Source organism: Lotus japonicus, chromosome 3 (assembly GCF_012489685.1).
Source record: "Lotus japonicus ecotype B-129 chromosome 3, LjGifu_v1.2".
NCBI classification, from domain to species: Eukaryota; Viridiplantae; Streptophyta; class Magnoliopsida; order Fabales; family Fabaceae; genus Lotus; species Lotus japonicus.
This window is the reverse complement of record NC_080043.1, coordinates 69,075,690-69,099,060: the sequence shown is the minus strand read 5'-3', so window position 1 is coordinate 69,099,060 and position 23,371 is coordinate 69,075,690. Positions and strand designations below refer to the sequence as shown.

Genomic DNA, 23,371 nt, shown 5'->3' with positions numbered 1-23,371 from the left:
GGTTCACCATCTTCTTGCTCTGCTCCAATTCAGGCATTCTCATGAACTAGGCAAGCACTCCTTGGACTCCCAATTTTGGGGATGCCCAAACCTCTGCTTAAGAATCATAGGGACTATAAACTATAGCACATGCTTCTATCCCGCAAAGTGTGCTGAGTTCACAAACCTTCCTCATTAGATCCTTCTTCCTTTTCTTGAATGTCGCCTTCCTCGCTGAGTTATTGCTTATGATCGCGAGTTTCACCTTCTTTCTAGTCATGGTGTGTTGATGGGAAAACCAGAGATAGAACAACTCTTTACTTTATATACATCATTTTGAGATACCCCCATGTTGATTGAGTTGGAAGCATTAACATGGAGCACTCAGTACCAAATATATGTACAATGATTAGGAGATGTTAACTTTGAATGCCCTTCCATCCAGAGGATACATACTAACTTTTTTCACCGCGATATTCAAGTGGTAAAATATACAATACAATTGTGCCCTTCCAATGTTCATATGTAGAAAGAGGAGAACACTATTAATTGAACATTTATCTGTTTAGCCAATACATTGAGAGAACTGTTCAGACATATAGCAAAACAGCAAGAACGTTTTTAACTACAGGCTGAAGATACACTCCACTAACAGTATCTTTCAGGCCGGGTTTTATACCACATCAACAACAATACAATATACACTAACCATTGCTGTTTTTCACCCAAATAAAAGGAAAATGAATATACATAAGCAAACTAAACTAATCCTACACCTATGCACAGCCTAAAATACTTCCACAATGTAACAAAATTGGATGATGTACAATTTCTTTCCTTTCTTCACCAACTAGCACAACGGTAACACATTTATCAAGTGTTTCCAGCAAGATAGAGAAGAAGCAACTTCTTAACAGGCCAGAGATTATGAGAACAATCATGTTGCCATTTTCTCTGAATCTTCAACATTTCTATACTTCAGTAAAAGTATGTTTGAAAACCAGATGCTATTATGCCCTTAATTTTCCCCACCATGTCCGCCGACTTCTTTCAGATTCTGAATTCCCTAATTTATGAAGCCTTGCTTTTGTCTCACGTAATCTAACTTTGTACTGTTTCTTCCATCCCTCAAATGTACGTTTGAGCTTCCGAAGTTCTTCAATGGAATTCGTGTTTACAGACTGCCCTGGTTTTACCTCAGTCAGAGCTTTCACTTCATCATCAAATGTATGTCTTTGTTGGTCAAATTCCCTCATCAGACTGCTGACAGTAGTCAATGTACCGTTAGCCTGTCTCCTTGGATCTGAGACAGAGAGACTCCCTGATAACATCAGAGGTGTGTTCCCACCAGTTGTTCGAGATCCCATGGAAGTAGTATCTTCAGAATCATAGCCACGAGGTGACAAAGGATCACTTCTTACAGGTTGAACAGTGCCATTCTCAGAAGCAAGGCTCTTTTTAGCAGCAACAAGACTCATCTGCATTGAAATTGCAGTTAGAATCTTCAACAGAATTTTAGGCAACATACTCATCGTTTCAAATTCAAAGCAACTGGTAGAGCAGACACATTAATTTCTTAGCAACAGTTTTTACTTATTAGCAATGACAAATTCAAGTATAAATCCAACTCGATGTCCAACTAGTCTGTTATAACAATTCTGGCCAATTCTTTAGGAAACTGATACAAGTTACTGAAGATCAGTTTTATTTTACTTTTAATAATAAGGTTACGTGGTTATTGACTTGAAGGGGATAGCAGGAACTTGTTCATGTAGACTCAAGGTAAATAAACTGATCAAAGCAATCAACTGCATCCATTTCTAGTAACATTCAAGAATATATCAAAAAATGAGGACTTGTCTATACTGAAAACTTACTTGCAAAGATGTCATCTGCTTTTTCCATGCCTCCTCCATTGATTTCATCTTCGCCTCAAATTCAACCCTCTTTCTCTCAGATTGTTTTAACTGTTCCTTCAACTCAGTATTTTCCTCTTCCTTTTGCTCCAAAATTGCTTCAGCCTTATAAAACCGCTTTTGGAGTTCTGCTAAAGCTGAAGGCAGATTCTGAACCAGGTCTTTGGACAAATCCTGGTAAACCAACAAGAAAAAGGGCCTTCATCATGAGTGGATGGGAAATTTAGCTATATCATGAAGAAAAATATTGTATACTCATGGAAGAATTTTTTAAGGAAAATTAGAAAGATGTGCATTTAAATGTTTAAGAAGTTGCTATATCAGCACACAGCTCGGTACAATATTTGAAAAATATCTGATGACATCACTATTCTATAAACCCTAGACAACAACCAAGCCTTTTCCCACTAGGGGTCAGTTACTCAAATAGGAAAAACTCTATCAAGTATTAAGTTAAAAGATAAATTATTTATCTCCAAGTATTTGTTAATAGTTTGACTTCGACCTATCTTTATTGCTCAAATAGGAAAAACTCTCTTACATATGTAACAGAACTAGTAGAACTTCGAGCTTCGAGAGCCAGCCAATCCTCCCAAAGCATATTGGCCTTATAATTTCTCAAATGACTGGAAACGTCTCCCTCTCAACCCTTTTTACTATTTATAGGCAACATGCCTTATTCACTAATGCACTAACTAACTGAACATTATTATATTAACTAACTAGACCTACTTTTGCCACTAAAATGCATTTGGACCAAATCTATGATCACAGCCCTGTCCCCCTAATCTGTTTGCAGAACAAGAGCTGCAAGCTCATCTTGAGGTATTAATGGATGTCAGACATATTCCTACTGGTCCCACTAAGGTATTGATTAAGTGGAAGGACAAACCAGATTGGGAGAATAGTTGGGAGCATGCCCCAAGTATTCAAGAAGCTTTTACCACCTTCCGCATTGAGGACAAAGTGGATCTTCTACTGGGTTATTGATAAACCAAAGCCCTATTTTAATAAGGTGTATATGAAAGAAATAGAAAAGATGTAGGGGATCAAATCCCAAAAGGTAGTTGTAACTAATAGTAGTTAGTGGGCCTGTTAGTTTTTAGTGGGCTTGTTAGTTGCGCTGAGTTGTGATAGTTATAAATTGAAGAGTAAAGGGAGAGAGGAGGTGATGTTATTGTATAATCTTGGAAGTAGGTCCAAAGCCCAGGCATTCAAAACCATTTTAGCATTCAGGATTTCCAAAGTGGGATTTCATCAAAGAACTATTCTTTCTACCCATTTTTCTGGTCCAGTGTATCATTATCTAAATTAAATCACAAAGATAATACGACTGAAGTTAGGTGCATAGTAAAATACCTTCACTTCTGGAATCTTAACTCGAGACTTCCACCTAGGTTTGTCATTTTCATGTTTCCTCAACTTCATATTGCTAGAATCACTTCGAACCAGCCACCCACGAATTACTGCATGAAAAGGAAATAGATAATAAGCGAAATGAAATTCAATACCCGTTTTTAGGGTAAATTTGACAGAACAAAACCATGCTAACCAGATTGTAGTAGTATGATTGCATGTATCTCTTCAAGCTTTTTAGAATAAATTGTTATAGAAGACTTCATCATAACACCAGACTTCCTTCTCGTAATTTCTCCACGAATAACTGCAATGTAACCAAATTATAAATAAACTAGAACAAAGGTTATGTACAATCAAGTGAGACCAGAAGTGCATGATTTGAGTCATCAGTTTAGGCATATAAACTTTTTAATTGAATGAGCACCTACAAGGTCTTCAATTTATATTTAGAAGTAGACGCCAAACGGCGGAAATGTTTCTATATCTTCATTTAAAATCAGAAATTAGATTTTAGATTATGCCAAAGTCAACCTCAAAAGCTAGCTCATTAAGTGAGAATTTCCCAAGCCTCTATAATGACTATTCATATCTCTAGTTGATTTGACATCTTAACACCCCCTCCCACGCCCAAGGCTGGGCATCTAGAGTGTAGAGTTTGTTAGACTGCTTACTCTGAGAAAGTTGTGGGGCCAGGTTGATTTCACTGGAATAGCCATGAGGCTAGGCTGATTCTTGGACATTTGTCGGTGGCTTAATATTGGTATTGGATCTTGGATAAACTTTAATAACATCTTAGAATTTAGACTAAGCCTAACTTAACCTCAAAAGCTAGCTCATAAGGTGAGGATTGTCCAAGCCTTTATAAGGACTACTATAACCGTGTCTCCACTCCATGTTGGATCTTAACAAAATTGAAAAAAATAATATGCATACATCAGTAGATAGTTTTGCTAAAAATGAAAATAATATGGATACAGGCAGTACATGATTGCAAGGTTGCCACTCCACTCTTAAGTTCACAGAAATTACTGCGAGCTTGATGACCACGGAAGCATTTTTGAATCGTAAGTACTCCCTGCAAAAGCTGCTTTCTCTTATCCTCCAGTGCATTAATCTACAAAACCAAACAGAGCACGAAAAATAACCAAGTCAAAACAAAAAAATCCACAATATGAAAGAATATAAACTCAAAGGTAGAATAAGCCACGACAGATTACGCAATAGTCCACCAAGTAAAAAAATAATGTTTCAAAAACAAATATTAATTTAGTCATTAATAAATAAAATGGCTGATGAACTTCCAAATGACACATCAACTGTTATGTCAGGTCATGATAAGCATGACATAGCTCTTTGCCTTCTAAATAAGTAGTCTGCATAGTGCATACAGCTCCTTATGAGAAGTGAAGGAAAAGCATGAAATGTGTCCAATGCCAAACTAAGGCCAAGTAGTTGTAAATTTAACTTACATGAAGCAGGGGGAGGAGGGGGGTCAAAAAGAAGGACTTCAATCTCTACAAAAAAAAACTTGGACATATACCTGCCCTGCTCGAAGGTGCAGTTTGGTGTAGCCAACTTGGTACATTTCAGAAGGGGTATCATATTTGTGCAAAACAGCGACTGAGATACTCAATGGATCCTGAGATACAATGGCCTCAGAAAGCAGAAACCCATACCTACATACATCAAGGAACCAAAATCAACCCATCATTCAAGATAATTTAAAAACCATGGGAATTTTCTCAACTACCTTCTGGAAAACTCTTGATGAGTCATGCGAGTAGGATATCCTGCCTTAGAAATCCGAACAACTTCTGGAACTCCACAACACCTGAGCTGTTGTAGGACAAGATCATCCTCATAAATTCCAGGAAGCTGCTTCGTATTTGGTTTTATGCAGCGAATAAAGTGAGGTGCAGTGCTCTCCACCTGATGTATCAACTTGAACAATTGATCCTAAAAGTACAAAAGTAGTTAGATTTATTTCCCTCAATTTATGTCTGTTTCAATTATTTCTTTGTGAAGGTAATTTTCAGGATAGAGTTCTTTGTCCACCATCGTGTCCTAATTTTCTGAAACAAGCAAACTAATCATTTCATCCCAAACCCTAATGAAACTAGAGCAGCTCAAGAAAAGCCACAAGATTACCTTGAACTTTGTTCCAACACCCTGCTTCTGTGAGTCCAGTGAACCAATGTGGAAGGAGGAATTTGGTTGTTTCTGAGACTGATTAAACATTTTGGAGAATAACTGAAGCAGTTCACAATTACACGATGACAGGAGTTGAATGAAGTCAGAAGACAGTGTATCTCTGTTCTTTTCTAGAAAACCATTTGTATCATACAAAACCTGAAATATGTCCAGATGTGAGTAAAATCGCTACCTTAAAGTTGACCTACTTAGAAAGAAGGATTTGCTCATTGTCACCTAATTATAAAAACTCCAGCTATAAAACACTTGCCAGATGCATAATTGCATGCTTAACATCTGAATGACATTTGGATCGAAAAGTTTCCAGTATTTGAAGTGATGGACCCAATATTTAGTTTGAAGGTAAAGAAAGAAACTTAAAACCAAACTTCACTTAAATTAAGTAGGAACTACAGAGAGTGCAAAACACCATGTTTAGAAACAATTCGATGATCATAGTCAGAAACTCGGACTTTTCAAGCATGTTACACATTATATTCTAGTTCTCTACATGCATTACAGTGGGAAAAAATACAAAATTTAAGCAAGTATCTTAGAACTTGGACGCCTCACTCTATGCCAAAAGATAGCTTAGGGGTGTGGATTTCCCTTTATAAGGACATTTTAGCCATTTTCTAGTCAATTTCCTTAACAAAGTAAATTGAAGTATTGATATAAATTTAAAAATTAAAATGAAGCAGACTTTGCCCACAACTAACTTCAAAAGCTCCAAAAATACGAGCAGAAACTAACCTCCCCTGCATAGTGGCGAACACTGAAAGCGCTGTCTTTTCCCCCTTTGAAGCAAGGATTACCGTGCAGTTGATTAAGTTTGTTGGCAAATGTTAAATCAGAAGCACTGGGGGAATTTGATTCCTCATCTAACAAAGAGAGTAGACCAAGAGGTTTCTGCATATTTTGCAACAGATAACATAATGACTACACTAATCACAATTGAAGCAGTCAAAGTTGGAACCTGAACACATTTTTTTATAAACTAAATAAATTGTCTGTATTTATAGAAAATCATTTTTTTTTAAAGAATTTATAGAAAATCATAGTGCCTGGAAACAAAACAAAAATACAACCTTAACAATGGCTCAATTTCCACGGAAAGTGGAAAACATTTAGAAAACAGAACCAATCAAGTACCTTCTCAAATAGATCCAAGCACTCTTGATTGTCCTCAAAATCTATTGTGGTCCAATCTACTCCATCCAACTCATAGTCCTGGCAAATGTAAATTGCAATTACTGTTATGCATATCAAACCTATCGATTCATGCTAAGCATGTGATATTAACCTTATGCATGAGAAAAAATAGTATCATATCTCACTGATTTTTTTCACCCTGGTCAGAAATATTCAATTTACATTTTACAGGTCTACAGTAATAGTATCAAACCACTTTGACTCTTAGATAACATGTCCTTCTTGATTAAACTATATTTATTAAATAGAATATCACCATTTAATCACCATGAATCTGTTTTAACTAGAGTCCACATGCTTGACTATGGCATTACACCGATAACACTTTAAAAAGACCCTTATATTAGTATGTGGCAATAATTTTCGAAGTCTGATCAAATCTCCTCTTTCATAAACAATATAGAAGCATAAACTTCAAATGCGAAGATAAAAATTTTAAGGAGTTCACACTATAGCATTCATAAGACATTAATTCATAGAAACAAAATTCATGGAATTATATCACACAGTTTCATCCAAAATAAAGGCAATTGGCATCAATATACCCAGCAAAATTAACACTTTAACATAGTCACTGACCTCCTGCTCAAGTTTAAACAGATGCCGATTAAAATGTTGTTGAAGCCTCTCATTGGCATAATTTATACAAAACTGTTCAAAGCTGTTTTTCTGAGAAGTAGAGTAAGAAACTATTAGAGCACATACAATATTCTTTGAAGCATAAGAAACACATTAATACAAATTGCACACCTGTAATGACTGAAAACCATAAATGTCAAGGATGCTTATGGATTTCCCAGCACATTTTTTACCGGCTTTAAGTGACTTGTTAATTTGCTCTACAAGCCAGTAAAACAAGCTTGCATAGATAAATTTTGCAATTGCATCTCTTGTATTGATTGCCTGAACATAGAATGTGAAAGAAATAAACAAACAAATAAGTAAGTAAAATACATTTAGCAAATATAGAGCACTTAAAGCAATAGAAAATAGACCAATTGAAATATTTAAGTAATAAAAACACCTGTGACAATGTCAAACTTTTGGCAATGGTATCCTTGTCAGATTGGATTTTACAGGTAGATAATGCTGCCATTAATTCTTGAGAACTGCAACCCATCAGCAGGGCAGCACTGGTTACAGCTGCAGAAAGAATTAGATCAATTAAATTCACTAGTAAGTTGTAAGTGAAATTTTATAAACACACTATTAATTTAGAATTTCAGTCACAGTCAAATTGAATCACTCCAAACTCCTCACTTATACAATAGAAAGCAAAATAAAATTTGGTTTTGTACAGCATTGACATTGTAAAGAATCTAAATGAGTCCAGTTTCCTTTAAGAATTCAGTGATACCAAAGTAGTGGACACAAAATATCAGAAGGTATAAGTAGTCTATCAAAAGGAATGCTACATACTCTATGCATCTTACCTTCATCATCCACAACCTCAATATGATTTTCATTGTTAGTTACTTGGAATGTTATATTTCCCAACCATAGTATTGCTGCAAGCATCTTAAAGATCAGCTCCTGGTCCTCTTTACAAATTCTAACAGTATCCAATGCTTCCTGGGGAAGTTGAAGATGTAAAAGGGAGGGCAAATAACATAAGACCTTAGGAGGCCAAAACCAAAGTTGAAGAGTTAACTTTAAATCAAACAAAATGTCAAGAAATATACCATCAGCTGATGAAAGTTTTTAGCATCATCAACACCACCAATTGTCGCACAACCACTCTGATTTAGATATTTATAATCGCTGACTGATCTAAGATTCAGTCTTTCTGCAGAGGAAAAGATAATGAATCTGTGGGTCAAAACACTCACAAATTCAAGTGTGATCATGAAAACACCCGAACATAACATAGCTTTACATGCAGATTTGATGCCAATTAATGAGTAATTGAGTATTAAAACTAAATGACTATATAAAATTATTATACAGAATCAAAAAGGACAGAGGAGGTCTGCTGATGACACTGAGAGGATCAAACTCCAAACATACATTAAAATAAGATGATAATAAGGATGGTGAGGAACCACTCAGTTGTCTCAAAACAGTGATATAGTGTCAAAAGATTGAACTCTGACTTTCCACCATCAATTTTTTTATAGAATACTTCTCTTGTATCTAAACTGAATAAATACAATGATAGGTCACATTAATCATATAGTCATGCAAACTGTAACAGTGGTAACAAAGAATAGGTAAACTCGGGAAAAAAATGCCACAAACTGGGAAATTTTTAAGCATCAAAATACTTTTCTTTCAGAATGCAGTAATGCACAAAAGAATGGGCTACTTGGCTCTTAAAATTAGTACTGTGATCATTGCCCTTTCACCACATACACAGAAACAACTATGTTATATGCAAAATTATTATTTGACGTACAAGTATATATGTAAACATAGAAGTTGATAGTTTGCATAGAAAATACACCTTTAAGACCAGGTGAAGATCCAGCACAGAGTTGATAAAATATGTGATAAGACCTCTCGCCAACAGCCAGTTGAACTACTCTTGACTGCTCACAGTAGACATGGTTATTTCAGAAGTGAGAAAAGACAAACATTATAGTTGCACTCTAAGCTCAAATAGGGCTTATACCTTTTCCAACAGATCTGTTCCACATAGCACATTGGTTGGCATATGACAAACACAGCCATAAAATAAGTCAACTCAGTAATTGCAATAGAAATGGAGATCGCAAACAAGAATATTTGTAGCAATTGAACAAGCTTACATGTTTGAATTTTAGCCCCACACATTTTACCCATGGTGCTGAAATGAATTTCAATCAAACTTCCCTGCACCAAATTAAAAATGTATATCAATTAAACTGCTCAGTCTTTAAATATCATCCAAAATGTCCTCCAACAAGTTAAAGGAAGGTTAAAATTGCAAAATGAAATGAACATACTAGTTGGAAAACATTTCAAGCGATAAAAATCTTAATAAGAAATAGCAGGAGTAAGTTCCATTACACTGAAAAATAACTAAATAAATAAACTCACAAATCTGCTAGAGTTGTCATTGCTACATGATTTTGCATTCCCAAAAGCTTCTAGTATAAAATTTGCCTGAAGAACTTCTTTTTCTATCCCACAGCTGCCACCACCAAGAGCAGATAAGTATTTCATGGCGATTTTAGCTGTCTCTGTCTTCCCAGACCCACTCTCACCACTGCAAGCAAAATTTTGAAAGAGATTATAACAAGTACAACCGGAGATTATATCTCAATACTAAATCTAATGGTGTTGAGTTCAGGAACATATATAAAGTATCATATATGCACAAAACAGTGCCCCTGGTGTATCTAAGGTGCTCACCTAATGATTATGGATTGATTTACTTCATCTGCAAGATACAAAAACCAAAACAAAACATAACAAAAAAAAAGTCATTAAGTACAGCACAGAGATTTCAAAGGAATGGAAAGAAAGGGAGAATTTCATGCACCTCTTATCATCTTGTTATAAGCAGCATCTGCCATAGCATAAACATGAGGACTATCAATTAATCTCTGCCTATAAGTTGAGATATAATCATTTCCATAAAGAGTGAGATCTTTCAAAGGATTTAGTGCGATTAAAATGGGGCCTGCTTTAGTCTACACACAGAAAGCACAAGCAACATATGAGAGCATATCCACAATCACCTAAGTAAAAGAAAAAACGAGAAAAAACATACTTACATAAATCATATCCTGAGAATATCTAAACTTAAGATTGTGAAGAACTGATGGTTCATTCAGATAACCAAGTTTAATAAGATCATCCGCACCGTCTAAAATATCAGGATTAGCAGGTAAGAGCTCTGATCTGGCCACTTTCACAACCTGAAGTGAAAATTGAAGGGCACAAGCAACATGTCACCTTGCATACTCAAGATTACACACTATCTTCCAAAGACAGGCACAGAAAGGATAAAAACTTACATTGCCATTTGAAAGTGAAACGGATGCTTCCTCTCCAGAAGTTGACTTTATTGATCCTAGTTCCCATTTCCCTCTTGGTTGCCTACACCAAACACGAAGCTTCTGCGGGAAAGAACCAAAATCGGAAAGTAAATATAACAGAAACAAACATGCCATGAATATATATCTAAAAAAACAACCAAGGAATCAAGCTTTCAATTCAAGTTAACAGTTACCGTTTTGATGAAATGAGAAACACTGTCACCCTCCAATTCCAAACTCATCCCAGATAAACCAGTGAATTCTGAAAGTGCTATCACATAAGGAGACTCCACATCCTTCTTCACCCTCTTACTCCCAAAACTGCTACTACTTCTCTTGTCTACAACACCCGTTTCCTTCCTCTTAATCTCCACATTGCTGACAGCAAATCCATTCTCCACCGCGCCACCGCGGTCACCACCACCAACCTTAAAGTTATTCGGCAGCGACCGCCGCGCCGGAGGAAGCCGAGCCTTGGAAGCCGGCCGAGCGGGCAACGCCGGCGGCGAGTCCTTCTTCGTCTCTTCCTCTTCATCCCTCCGACGAAGCGAATCAAGCATCTCTTCCAGCGAGCTTCTCGCCAAAGAACATGGCGAAGCTGACAACACCATCTCTCCAAAATCGCCGGTGAATGAATTCCGATCAAATTTTCAAAAAAAAAAAAAACAGATTTTTCCGTGAAATTCGCGTACCCAATTGAGATTTCAGCACCCCCACTTGGAGTTTCGCCTCTGCATTGCCGAAAGAAGCGAAATTGATGACACCCTTTTGAGATTGAAGGCTAGAAAACTGGTATGCGGTTTTTCAGAAGCACCAGAAAGTGGTAAATTGGGGAGATGAAAAGAGAGAATTTTGGATTGAAAATTGGTTTCTGTGGTTGCATGAATCAATGGTAGTTAACAAATCGAGAAGGTGCATGTGATAGCACGGTTTTTGATTACTGAAAGCGCGAGTTATGAGGCTAGGCTTTCAAGAGTGAGAAGAAGAAGAAGAAGAAGAAGATGTTAAGGTTATGATGAGGTTGTTGTGTTGTGAGAGAACAGAAACAAACAATTCACACAGAACAATTGAAAATTTATGTTGTTGTTGTTGTTGTTGTTAAGACTTAAGAGTGTTGTGGTTTTGTTTTTCTGTTGTGTGTTTGTGAAGCCAAAAATTTGTGAAGATAAAGCGTGTTCATCAAAACAACCAAGGATATGAGATTAAAAAGCATTTAAATTTGTAATTGTTAGTATTTTTTTGTCGTGGTAGGTGATGGTGTTTGGTTCTTTTGTTGTGTGACCAGAAATTCAAATCTGGTTCTTCTGTTCAGGTGTGGTGAGAGGGGTGTCAAGTGTGTACTGTTATAATCACAATGTCTGGATCTGATAGGGGGAAAGTGTTATTCTAAGCCACGAATAAAATACTAAATGAAATACATGAGAAAAAGCTTTTCTATCACAAATACTAATGAATATACTAACATAAAATAAAGATAAAGAAGAAAAAAGTGGGTCTAGGAGTGGGAAACTGGGAGTCCACAAAGCTGACATGACAGTTTTATTAAGTAGATGAAATGAATGAACTGGGGGATGTGGGGTAAATTATGAAAATAATTAATTCATGCCCAAAAGGATAATGTTTTGAGTACATGTAGACACCATTAAGAGAGATAAGAGTGAACGAGAGATAATTAATAGATACGATATAAAATAGGGTTGTCTAAATGACCCATGGTAATATTTGGGTTAAATAACTCATGATCTAGGTGGACCAATCATATTCAAAATAATTAATTAAAAATTTTATATGTTTTTGGTCCCTAATTTATACACATAAATATAAAATGGTACCCCTGAAAAAATATAAAGATTTTAGTCCTTGAAAATTTTATTTTTAATCTAAAATGGTTCCATGTGGATTTTTTTACTTCTAGTTCGGTCCCTAAAAATTTATTCCATCAAATTAAGCCCTTCTCCCCTCATAATTATTTATTTCAAAATCTAAAAATTCATATCTTCATCTCTAAAACCCCTCCATCTTCTTCATCTTCAAAATCCTGAAATTCCATTTATCTTCGTCCTCCTTCTCCCATCAAAACCATCTTCTTCTTCTAAGTTTATATTGTTTCCTCTGTTAATTAATCTAGCTAGAGCTTAATTGATCAGTAGGTAAGAGATATTTTTGTATAAAGAGCAGTATTAACGACTAAAAATGACTTATTTGCTTGAATGTTTAACCTTCTCTATGAATTAATTTTGGTTTTTGATCCTGTAAATTAGTAATTGACTTGTGAGCATAGTGGTTCTCTGCTTCGATTGATTTGGTATTGAAATCATTTCCTTCTCTATGAATTAATTATCAAATGTATAGACCTGGAGTTGTAGCTTTTTGAATCTATATGTGCCTAGGATGGAAGTACTAGCTAACATTTTCAAGGTAAGTAATGTGCGATGCAGAGTAGGGTGTGATGTATTCCTTTTCAAAAGGAGTAATGCTTCAAAGGCCACTTGGTAATATTTCGGTTGTGATGGTTCTGGGTGGGGATTTGGGTGGTGATGATGGTTTTGGTGGGAGAAGAAGGAGGAGGAGGAGGAAGATGAGTGGAGTTTCTGGGTTTTGAAGATGAAGAAGATGGAGGGGTTTTAGAGATGAAGATATGAATTTTTAGGTTTTGAAATAAATAAATATGAGGGGAGAAGGTTTCTTGCGGTTTATTATTGGATTTGTCCTTCCATTCTTTGTTCATGACAAATGGAGCATAGTGTGCATATTGTGGTCTGGTTGTGCGTTGATATGTGGAGTGGTTTCAATATGGTATTGGGAGATCCACGTTTTTCATTTCCATTTGAAGCTGTATGTTTGGGCTTTTGGGATGTTATATCTATTCATGTTTCTTTCTGTTTTGGATGTATACTTGGAACATTAGTCTATAAAGGGTCATGCTCTTTCATTATTAGTGGGGAAGCTTTTGTTGGAGTACTCTTTTTTCCCTTTGGGGTTTTTTCCCACTGGGTTTTCCCTAAAGGGGTTTTAATGAGGCTCCTTCTCTAGCTGGGTTTAGTCGCCATATTTGTTTTGGCGCAGCTCGTGGGTTTGTTTGTTCTTCTTTTGTATCCTTGCGATCTATATGGGAGGATTGTTCTCATAGTCCTTTTCCTTTATAAATAAATCTCTTTCAGTTCTCAAAAAAAAAAATATGAGGGGAGAAGGACTTAATTTGATGGAATAAATTATTGAGGGACCGAACTAGAAGAAAAAAATTCACATGGAACCATTTTAGATAAAAATAAAATTTCCAAGAACTAAAATATTTATATTTTTTTTCAGGTACCATTTTATATTTATGTGTATAAGTTAGGGACAAAAACATATTTAACCCTAAATAAATTGATTAATAAAATATAAAAAATTTAATTAATTATCTTGAATGTGATTGGTCCACCTAGATCATGGGTTATTTAACCCAAATATTACCATGGGTCATTTAGACAACCCCTATAAAATATCATGCGATTATAATAGAATTAGAAAGAAAAAAAAAGGTGATGGTGTCTCAATGGATATACACTATTTAGTACACTAATATTGTACAATTATGAATAGACATGTATCATTATATTGTACCCTCCAATTTTACAAAGGTGATGGTTTATATATAAGTGTAATAGACATGTATCATTATATTGTACAAAATATAAGTGTAAACTAGATAATTGACAAGTGATGTAATAAAAATGATGGAAATTTTGTTCCTATGATTTTTATTTTATTTTTTATTGGATTTCACAATACTCCATATAAATCTATTTTTTATTTCCACCTTATTTTTATTTAAATATAAATATTAATTCAACACAACTTAAAATATGTCTAAGAAAGTAGGTTATTTCGTGCATTCAAGAAGGCAATAGCTCTCTTAGAAAAGGAGAGACATACAACCTTGATCATAATGCAAACATTTGTCTCATACATTATGGGGATGGTGAGAAAAGATATATTTTACACACTATAGGGGTTATGATTGGAGATACCATTGATGTTTATGCTATGCTGCTAAGAAAGATTCAAAGAGGAATTGAAGAACGGTCACTACGGGAGTAGCATCCCTACGCAACGACAGAAATCAAGCCACTTGAAGTGCGTGCTTTAGCTTGATCCTCTTTCTCGAGATTCCAGGTGAGAAAATTCTAAGAGTCAGAGAGCCATCAACTTCGACTACCATCTATGTACGGTTCACAATATTATATCCGACTTAAGAACTAGTGTAGGAACCACTGATGAAGATACACTAATATAATAATTAGGTGAAAATGTTATGTAGGATTAACTAGATTGTTTTCTCAATTACAAGCTTAGATTTAAATTGATTATTCTATTTGAATTAGTTTATTGTAATTTTCTCATTTTGATTTTCTAAAGAAATTAAATCTACTAAAAAATTAAGGACACAAATATGATTATGTAAATTTTTTTAATTAGATAATAAAACAAGTTACAACTTAGTTCCTCGCGAGGAATGAATCAACCTGATTCGGAGAAGAATTCAGAAGAGTGATATATCACATTGTAGAATCACATCAATTTCAATCAGATGAGCATTAGCTTCATAGAAACATATACTGAAGATGAACATCTCAATTGTAATCCAGATTAAGAATGTCAAGAAGGTATTTGACAATTATAATGTGATTGATAAGGCAATTAGATATTTATGTAAACATTATGAATGTATTTAACTCTTTTTTTTTTAAGAATGAATCTATTTAACTCATGAATCCATTAAATTATATACTCTTTTTGTCATAACTGATATTTAATTATCAATGTATTTAAGTCATGAACTTTGTTATATATTCTTTTCGTCGAAATTGATATTGATAAGACTAATTACCAATATACTACTATATAAAGCAAAAAGACATTCAAAATTAAGTTTTTTTCTTTGGGTGATTATTCAAAATTTAGTTTGAAGCTAAATAGTATGCAGCAAAAGAATAAATACCGACAGCAAATCGTATCCACTACATCTACACATACCAGAATGTCATTTTCTTCTGCTGGCGCCAATCATTTCCACTTTCACTTAGACAGGAAGGGAAGCAATGCAAAACAAATGGCATGAATATATATTTATTTATTTATATTTACTCAGGCCATAAGGATCTAGAGTATTATTTTTTTTATTAATATTTGAACATAAACAATGAAAGAATATCTGCAATCCTAAGAAAATTAATGATTTCAATTAGGAGATTAATCATTATTAAAAAATTTTAGTTAATGCTTATTTTTTTTTCAATAAATAAATAAATTTCAGATTTTAGCAGGAAAATAATTTTTAAAAAAATTCAAACCAGATTATTTTGCATAGATGTAGCTCAACTCTCTAGACTAACTAATTGCACAGTCTAATACCTCCTTATTCCTTTCTTTCTTTCTCCATAGAAACATATCAGGGAGACAAGCAGTGAATAAGTGATTCAATTTTCAAAGAAGAAAGAAGCAATAGTTTGGCAAGATTTTATTGGTTGCTGAAATAATTACAAAGCAAATAATACTCACTTTTGCATTATCTCAACATATTTAATTATGTTATTGTAGTGAATATACAATAATGCAGAACTTTTAATGGGATACAAAGGATAAATAAATGCTAGCTCTTGGCCTTGTTGAAAAAGACATGACCTATTTATAAATAACTTTTGTCCATTAACACTTAGTTGTTCATGGAGGGCCACCCATTTCAACTAAAACTTTGAACTTCATCTCATACTTTATGGAGGCCGTTAACGATTTGTCCAATCCCATCCACCCACATTTCATTTTCTCATTAATTATTCCATTTTCAAATTAATTTTAAAGTCAAAGTTCAGTACAGATGGTGATCAGATTAACATATTGGAGGGAGTTTTGAATAATTTATCCATCGCGGTTTAATCAAAATAAGAAAGAGAGAAACTAATAACTTATGCATTATTGATAATGGCCTATATGTCAAAAAAAAAAAGATAATGGCCTAATATGCCTAGTTGCCATCCCGTCCCGTCTAAGGCAAAAGTGCCAAAAGGTATATACTAACATGCATGGATTTTGAGGAATGCAAAGTTGAGTTTGAAGCAATCATTCTGTTTCAGACAACCATGTTAGTGATCTTGCTTTCTACTATGGCCTATGGGTCTTGTTAAAAACATCACTCCACCTCAAATCATATACACCACCCAATTATGTAGTAATTTCTTAGAATACTATTGATTTCATTGCGTGTTTGTTTAAATGACTCATGTGAGTTACCAACCTACAACTCAATGAACCAATATGATTTTTTATAAATAAATTAATAAATAAAATATAAAAGTTTAACTCACCTAATTATTTTCAATGCGATTGGACGATGAATTATTTAACTCAAACTTTCTCAATAATAATTTAGACAACCATTTTATTGCTTTTCGGATTATAAAATCCGGCACACTTATTTCAATATTAAAACATATCAGAATTTACGTTAAAAAAACATATCAGAATTTAAAATTCCATAGCGTAAATCCCAAAACAAGTTTTGAAAACTGACTTTTGAATATATTTTTTTTGTAATTTCACTCTGTAAACTTAAATCTAGAATTGAAGTTGTAACAAAAAAAAATCTAGAATTGAAGTCACTAACATGATTTTTTAAGGAAACAAAATACAAATGCTACCAACGGCCTACATGAAAAAAAAAAAAAAAACCAACGGCCTAAAGGAACCAATCATATACTTAGTTTGGGTTAAATAACTCAAAGTCTTAGGTGAACTAATTTATAACGATTATCTAAATGACCCATGATAAAGTTTAGGTTAAATAATCCATGATCTTAGATGGACCAATCATATTTAAAATATAAGTGAAATAGATTTCCATATTTTATTTGTTAATTTATTTATAAATAAAGCTATTATTCCATTAAGGTGGTGGAGTTAAGTAATCTTCGTCAAAAAAGTATGATATACTTATTTCAAATTCATCCCAATTTCATTTTTTTTCTCTTCTTTTTTTTCACCACATTGTCATTAGTCATCATATCTCTATTTTCTTTCTTTTTCCTCCTTGGGTTTAAGTGGAAGTGGAAGGTGTCAAGATATTACTTTTTAATCAAATTCACTTTATATCAAATCAAAATGAGCAACCTTTAATTTCCTAATATCTTTTGGCCTTTTGCCTAGAGATATGGCGTTAGTTCATGCCTTTTTGTTAGACTAAATTGGAGGAATATGTGATGATGACAATGCTTTTGGAGAGCAATTAGTTAAATAAAGTTATGCATAATTGTAGTATGCTTTTCTAGTTTTAATACTTTATATAAAAAATTATTTGGTTATATATTTAACCAATTGTCAATATAAGACTTCTTAACAAATCTCCAATGTTTGTTAGGAAGGAGAAGTCTGGTGATGGGGGTGGTTGCGCGCGGAGGGAGGAGATTGAGAGGAGAGGTGGTGGGTCATATAATTTATTTAGTCAAATTTAATAAATAAAATTGAAAAATATTAACCAGTTGTTTACCTGTGATAGCAGGTAAAAGTGACCTTATGTAACTTTGCACAGAAAAAAATTGTGCTTAGTAGATGGCCCCCTAAAGCCCCAGAAAGATATTTGTGTAATTCAAAGCTCCAGTACTACCTTCACCAAATAAAGAAGTTCCACTACTGGGAAAAAGCATTGGCCCCAGCACATTGATTTATTATGTCAAGAGATGAGCATCCCACCAAACTAATCAGTACAATTAGAGTGCATCAAGTCAGAAGTAGATGATGACACAGAAAATGGCTCTGTTCTTCTTCCTTTATTCTTCTTAATTTGTTTCAGTTCATGTGGGTCTAAATTAAACCAGCAAAATCCAATCACTGTTGACTCCTGTATTTAATGTTTGTTCTTTTCCCCGTTAACACTGCCTTGATCTTATGCAATGTGACCCCACTTGACACTCTTTAGCTGCACACCAAGGTATTGTTGCATAGTTGAGACCATATATGACTAATATTCAGGACAGTGGTGGTTAGAGCTTTGATATTTTTAATGTCGATCAAAAAGATATACTTTTTAATCAAAATCACTTTATCCAATCAACACAGGCAACCTTTTCCTAATAATCTTTTGCCTTTTTTGTCCATGGATATGGCGTTAGTTCATGCCTTTTTGTTAGACTAAATTGGAGGAATCTGTGATGATAATGCTTTTGGAGAACAACTAATGTTTTTTACCCGTGTGTTGCATGGCGATTTAATTTATTGTATAAATACATCAGTAGAAGATATGTCGAACAAAAAATATGTTTCAAGCATGAATGATTACTACACCACAGTAAAATTATTAAATTGATCGGGATGTTTAGACCACTCAATTTCAGCATTTTAATAGTAAAAATAACCAAGTTTTTAAGGAATCCATTACAAAGATATTCAAATAAAATAAACATAACAATGACAATTACATGAACGCTTATTAGAACTTGTAACCCAAGATTAATGATAAAAACTTCAAAACCTTTCTTGTAGTTTAGCTACGTAAACATATTTGAGCAACATCACCTACAAAGGAAAAAATATATATAAGAGTAATAATTAGTAACCAACACAAAAATAAACTTGATATCATTTGAAAATTATAAACAAACCTTATAACAACGCCAAAAACTCTTCGAATTAGAAGTCCAATAAACTGCTTGTCATTTTTTTATACTGTCAATAATTAAAATAAAAACATATTTGTTTTCCTATTTAAAAAATTAAAATCGAAAACAATTATAATAAATATCAGCACTTACATTTCAAATGTTATCGAAGACTTCTTGATACACAACGTTGCGTGTAGTGCAACAATAATTGTCTGTGAGTAAAGACATGTCTTGGCAAATACAGTCCAACATGAGATAAATATTAGCCTGACTTTTATTTATAGTCATTGCAAAACATAAAGTAACAGAGAATTGTCTGCGCTGGAATTTGAATGGAATGCCAGAATCAGATGGAATTAAGCTCATCCTAGGAATAAAGGTTGTTTCCCCCATCTTGTTTCCATTTAAAACAGTAGCAACAATTATATATTTAGTCAAAGCGTTGACTATTATTCGAGTACCATTACATAACCCTATAGCTTGGTCAATGTTTCGAATGAGCATGATAGGGACACCAACTTTTAGTTTAATTTTATGGTTTGGAATTCTAAAGCATTTGAAATCATTTAAGAATTCAGATGTAAACCATTCCGCATTAACACCTGAATCTCCATCTGACTTGCATGGAGTATCACAACTCAAATACTATGTTTCATTGCTAACATAAAGTTGTTGATTTCCTCTACACTTTCAAGTGTTGGTGCAAGGATTTCTCTTTTTTGAAAAAAATAATTTTTTTTGCAAATTAAACGCAAGTTTCAAATATGAAAAATTTACTAATTCAAGCAACGGATCCTTACACTTTTCAATAAGAAGATCTGGAGGAATCTCAGTAAGGGATTCAGCCTCATCAATAGTTGTAACTGTACTGTCTCCCACTTGAAGCAACCAATCAGCAAACTCGTTTATTTCTGCTGTTGAAGAAGTTGAGGTAGCAGTTTACAATCTCATATTAACAGTCAACTTCATTACCTTGCAATGCTTCCACGGATATGAAGAATTGATAGGAGAACCCACAATTTCAGAACGACTTCTTTTGGAGATAACTGGAAGTATTTGTCTAAAGTCGCCTCCTAGTACCACAACTTTTCCTCCGAATGGAATATCATAACCATGGGTAGACTGCGTCTTCATAATGTCAATTAGAGATATGTCCAAAGATTCAAAACAATGTTTGTTTAATATAGGTGCCTCATCCCAAATAGTTAAGCTGGTTTTTTTCAATAATTCAGCCTTTGGGGAGCCTTGACGAAGATTACAGGTTGATATCTCATTTATTGAAATAGGAATAAAGAATCTTGAATGAGAAGTTCTACCTCTAGGTAACAATAGAGATGCAATTCCGCTGGATGTGATATTTAACACGATAAGACCCCTTGAATGCAAAGTAACAGATAATGTATTCCAAACAAATGTTTTTCTAGTTCCTCCAAAACCATATAGATAAAAGAATCCACCGTTATCAGATAAAACAACATTCAAAACATTCTTATAAACTCTCTCTTGCTCTAAAGTAAGGCAACTGATCAATTCATCATGAATCTTTACCATTTCATCTCTACTATAATTCAACTCGTCCGCAACAAATCAATTTTCAAAATTATGAATTTCAGAAAATTTAGGATATGGAAAACATGGAAATTCCTTAAGTGGCCTTCCATTGTCTTGCAATATTTTTTCAATCTCAATTAAACATAAGTTCTGTAATTCTTCCTCTTCTATATACAAATTTGAATGACACAATATATCAGTGTATATCAGTTTGATTAACAACAAAAATTGGGAAGGTTTATTAAGTGTTTCTGTTATGTTTATAAAAAAGCATTTGTGGTTGATAAAGTAATGGGTCAATGTAGTGATAAATTTGGAAATTATTTAATAATGATTAGAATGTATGCACCAAATTTTCGTCCATAGTTGGAGTTATTTAGTTTTTTAATTATGGAAAAGGAGTTATGAATCTTTTAGTATTAATTTATTTAAAAAATCATTCAATTCTTTCATTGAATTATAATTTTGGAAATTCTTTGATAATTGAGAGAATCGTGCCACAAAATAATTAATTAATTCTCTTAATTTCTTTATAAAAATATATGGAATCTACTTAATTTTTTTCCAAAATTAAAATTGTAAAATAACAGCATTGATGGACGGATATTTGGTATTATTTTTTAATCTCATTATGTATGAATTTAGAAATTTAAAATAACAACATTTACGGACGGATATTTGGTTCTTTACTTCCAATCTCATTTTTTGAAAAAGGAAGGTATATTCAAAAAAAAATTAAAAAAATTAATGGGTATTTGTTATGAATATTTGGATGCCCATCATAGTTAAAAGTCCATGGTCCAGGCCCACATGTATACTTGCTCAACACTCTAAACCTAATAATATAAATACAAGGGAGTCTGCACCTAGCAGAGCATCCCCATCAGACTATTTCTCTATCTCTCATATCTCTCTTCTCCTTTCTCTCTTACTTGCTACACTTTATTCACAACACGTTATCAGCACGATCGTCTCTCCAGAATTCCTAAGTTCTTCCAATTCTCTTTCAAGCGATTAAAAATGTCCAACCTTGCAAAGCTTGAATTTGTGGCTCTTGATATCACTGGAAAAAATTACCTGTCTTGGGTGTTAGATGCTGAAATGCACTTAGATGCAAATGATCTTGGAGATGCTATTAAAGAAGGAAATACTGCATCTAACCAAATCAAAGCCAAGGCTATGATCTTCCTCCGGCACCACCTTCATGAAGCTCTAAAGGTTGAATACCTCACAATAAAAGACCCACTTGTTCTCTGGAAAAATCTAAAAGAAAGGTTTGACCATCAAAAGACCGTGATTTTACCTAAAACTCGGTATGATTGGCTACATTTGCGCTTACAAGATTTTAAATCTGTAAGTGAGTATAATTCTGCTCTGTTCAGAATTACTTCTCAATTAAAGCTATGTGGAGAAAATGTAAGCGATGCTGATATGTTAGAAAAAACATTCTCCACATTTCATGCATCAAATGTGGTCTTGCAGCAGCAATATCGAGAAAGAGGCTTCACAAAGTACTCTGAGTTAATCTCTTGCCTTCTCGTTGCTGAACAGAATAATGAGCTGCTCATGAAGAATCATGAATCTCGACCTACTGGCAGTGCTCCATTCCCTGAAGCGAATGTTGCAACTTATAATCATAATACTCGTGGTCGAGGTTGAGGTCGTGGTCAGATTCGAGGCCGTGGTCGTGGTCGTGGCAATGGCCATAGACGTGACCATGGAAGAGTACCAATAAACAATTCTTCACACCAGAAGTGGAAGAATAATGGAGAAAATGAAAGGAACAAGGGTGGTCAAAATAATAGACACGTTGAAAGCTCATGTCTTCGTTGTGGTGGCAAAGGACATTGGGTACGTACTTGTCGTACACCAAGGCATCTTGTCAATCTCTATCAAGAACACATTAGAAATAAAGGAAAAAAGATAGAGACAAATCTCCTTGAAGAAAATGAAGATGATCTAACTCATCTAGATGTTGCTGATTTCTTTGATGATCCTAATGGAAGGATTGATCACTTGATTGGTGATGGAAATGTTTACAAATAAGTTTCTTATATTTTTTTTTAGTTGTTTCCTAAGAACTTTATATTTAATGTTTCCCCTTTTTGAATAATGTAGTCTTTTATTCAGACTTTCTTATTATTGGAATGTTTTTGTCATCTCAATTCTATTTTCTCATAAATTCTATTTTTCTTTTATCAAGAATGAACGCAACGAACAATGGAGATATTTGTCTCGCTGATTGTGCAACAACGCACACAATACTCAAGGATAAGTCTTATTTCTCTTCTTTGATAATAGAAGAGGCAAATGTTCGTACTATAGCTGGTAGTACAAAGATAATTGAAGGCCAAGGAAGAGCCAAAATAATGTTGCCTAGAGGAACACAATTGAATATTGTGAATGCTTTATTTTCCTCTAAAGCTCATAGAAACTTATTAAGTTTCAAAGACATACGTGAAAACGGATACCACATTGAGACAATGAATGAAGAGAATGTGGAGTATCTTTGTATCACAAGAGTGATCTCAGGGAGAAAATGCATAGCTGAAAAATTACCTTCATT

The 23,371-nt window shown here is 34.0% G+C and overlaps 3 protein-coding genes across 3 annotated transcripts; 1 reads left to right on the top strand and 2 right to left on the bottom strand.

Moving 5' to 3' along the window:
* Window positions 1-503: 503 nt before the first annotated feature.
* On the bottom strand, window positions 504-11,918 carry LOC130745490 (myosin-2-like). Its single transcript, XM_057597788.1, has 24 exons — window positions 10,813-11,918; window positions 10,598-10,699; window positions 10,355-10,498; window positions 10,120-10,270; window positions 9,990-10,017; window positions 9,675-9,843; window positions 9,404-9,467; window positions 9,268-9,281; window positions 9,100-9,184; window positions 8,339-8,442; window positions 8,090-8,228; window positions 7,681-7,799; window positions 7,407-7,559; window positions 7,236-7,325; window positions 6,597-6,674; window positions 6,198-6,353; window positions 5,403-5,603; window positions 5,005-5,210; window positions 4,795-4,930; window positions 4,239-4,368; window positions 3,448-3,558; window positions 3,255-3,361; window positions 1,857-2,069; window positions 504-1,457 (listed from the first exon to the last, which is right to left on the bottom strand). Exons 1-24 carry the CDS (start codon window positions 11,227-11,229, stop codon window positions 990-992), a joined length of 3,585 nt encoding a protein of 1,194 aa, XP_057453771.1. The 5' UTR covers window positions 11,230-11,918; the 3' UTR covers window positions 504-989.
* Window positions 11,919-20,193: 8,275 nt separating this feature from the next.
* Window positions 20,194-20,805, bottom strand: LOC130744595 (uncharacterized). The gene has a single exon (XM_057596766.1). It carries the CDS (start codon window positions 20,803-20,805, stop codon window positions 20,194-20,196), a length of 612 nt encoding a protein of 203 aa, XP_057452749.1.
* Window positions 20,806-21,825: 1,020 nt separating this feature from the next.
* On the top strand, window positions 21,826-22,851 carry LOC130744594 (uncharacterized). The gene is made up of 3 exons (XM_057596765.1): window positions 21,826-22,079; window positions 22,188-22,425; window positions 22,477-22,851. The coding sequence occupies exons 1-3, from the start codon at window positions 21,826-21,828 to the stop codon at window positions 22,849-22,851; spliced, it is 867 nt and encodes a 288-aa protein (XP_057452748.1).
* Window positions 22,852-23,371: the final 520 nt, after the last annotated feature.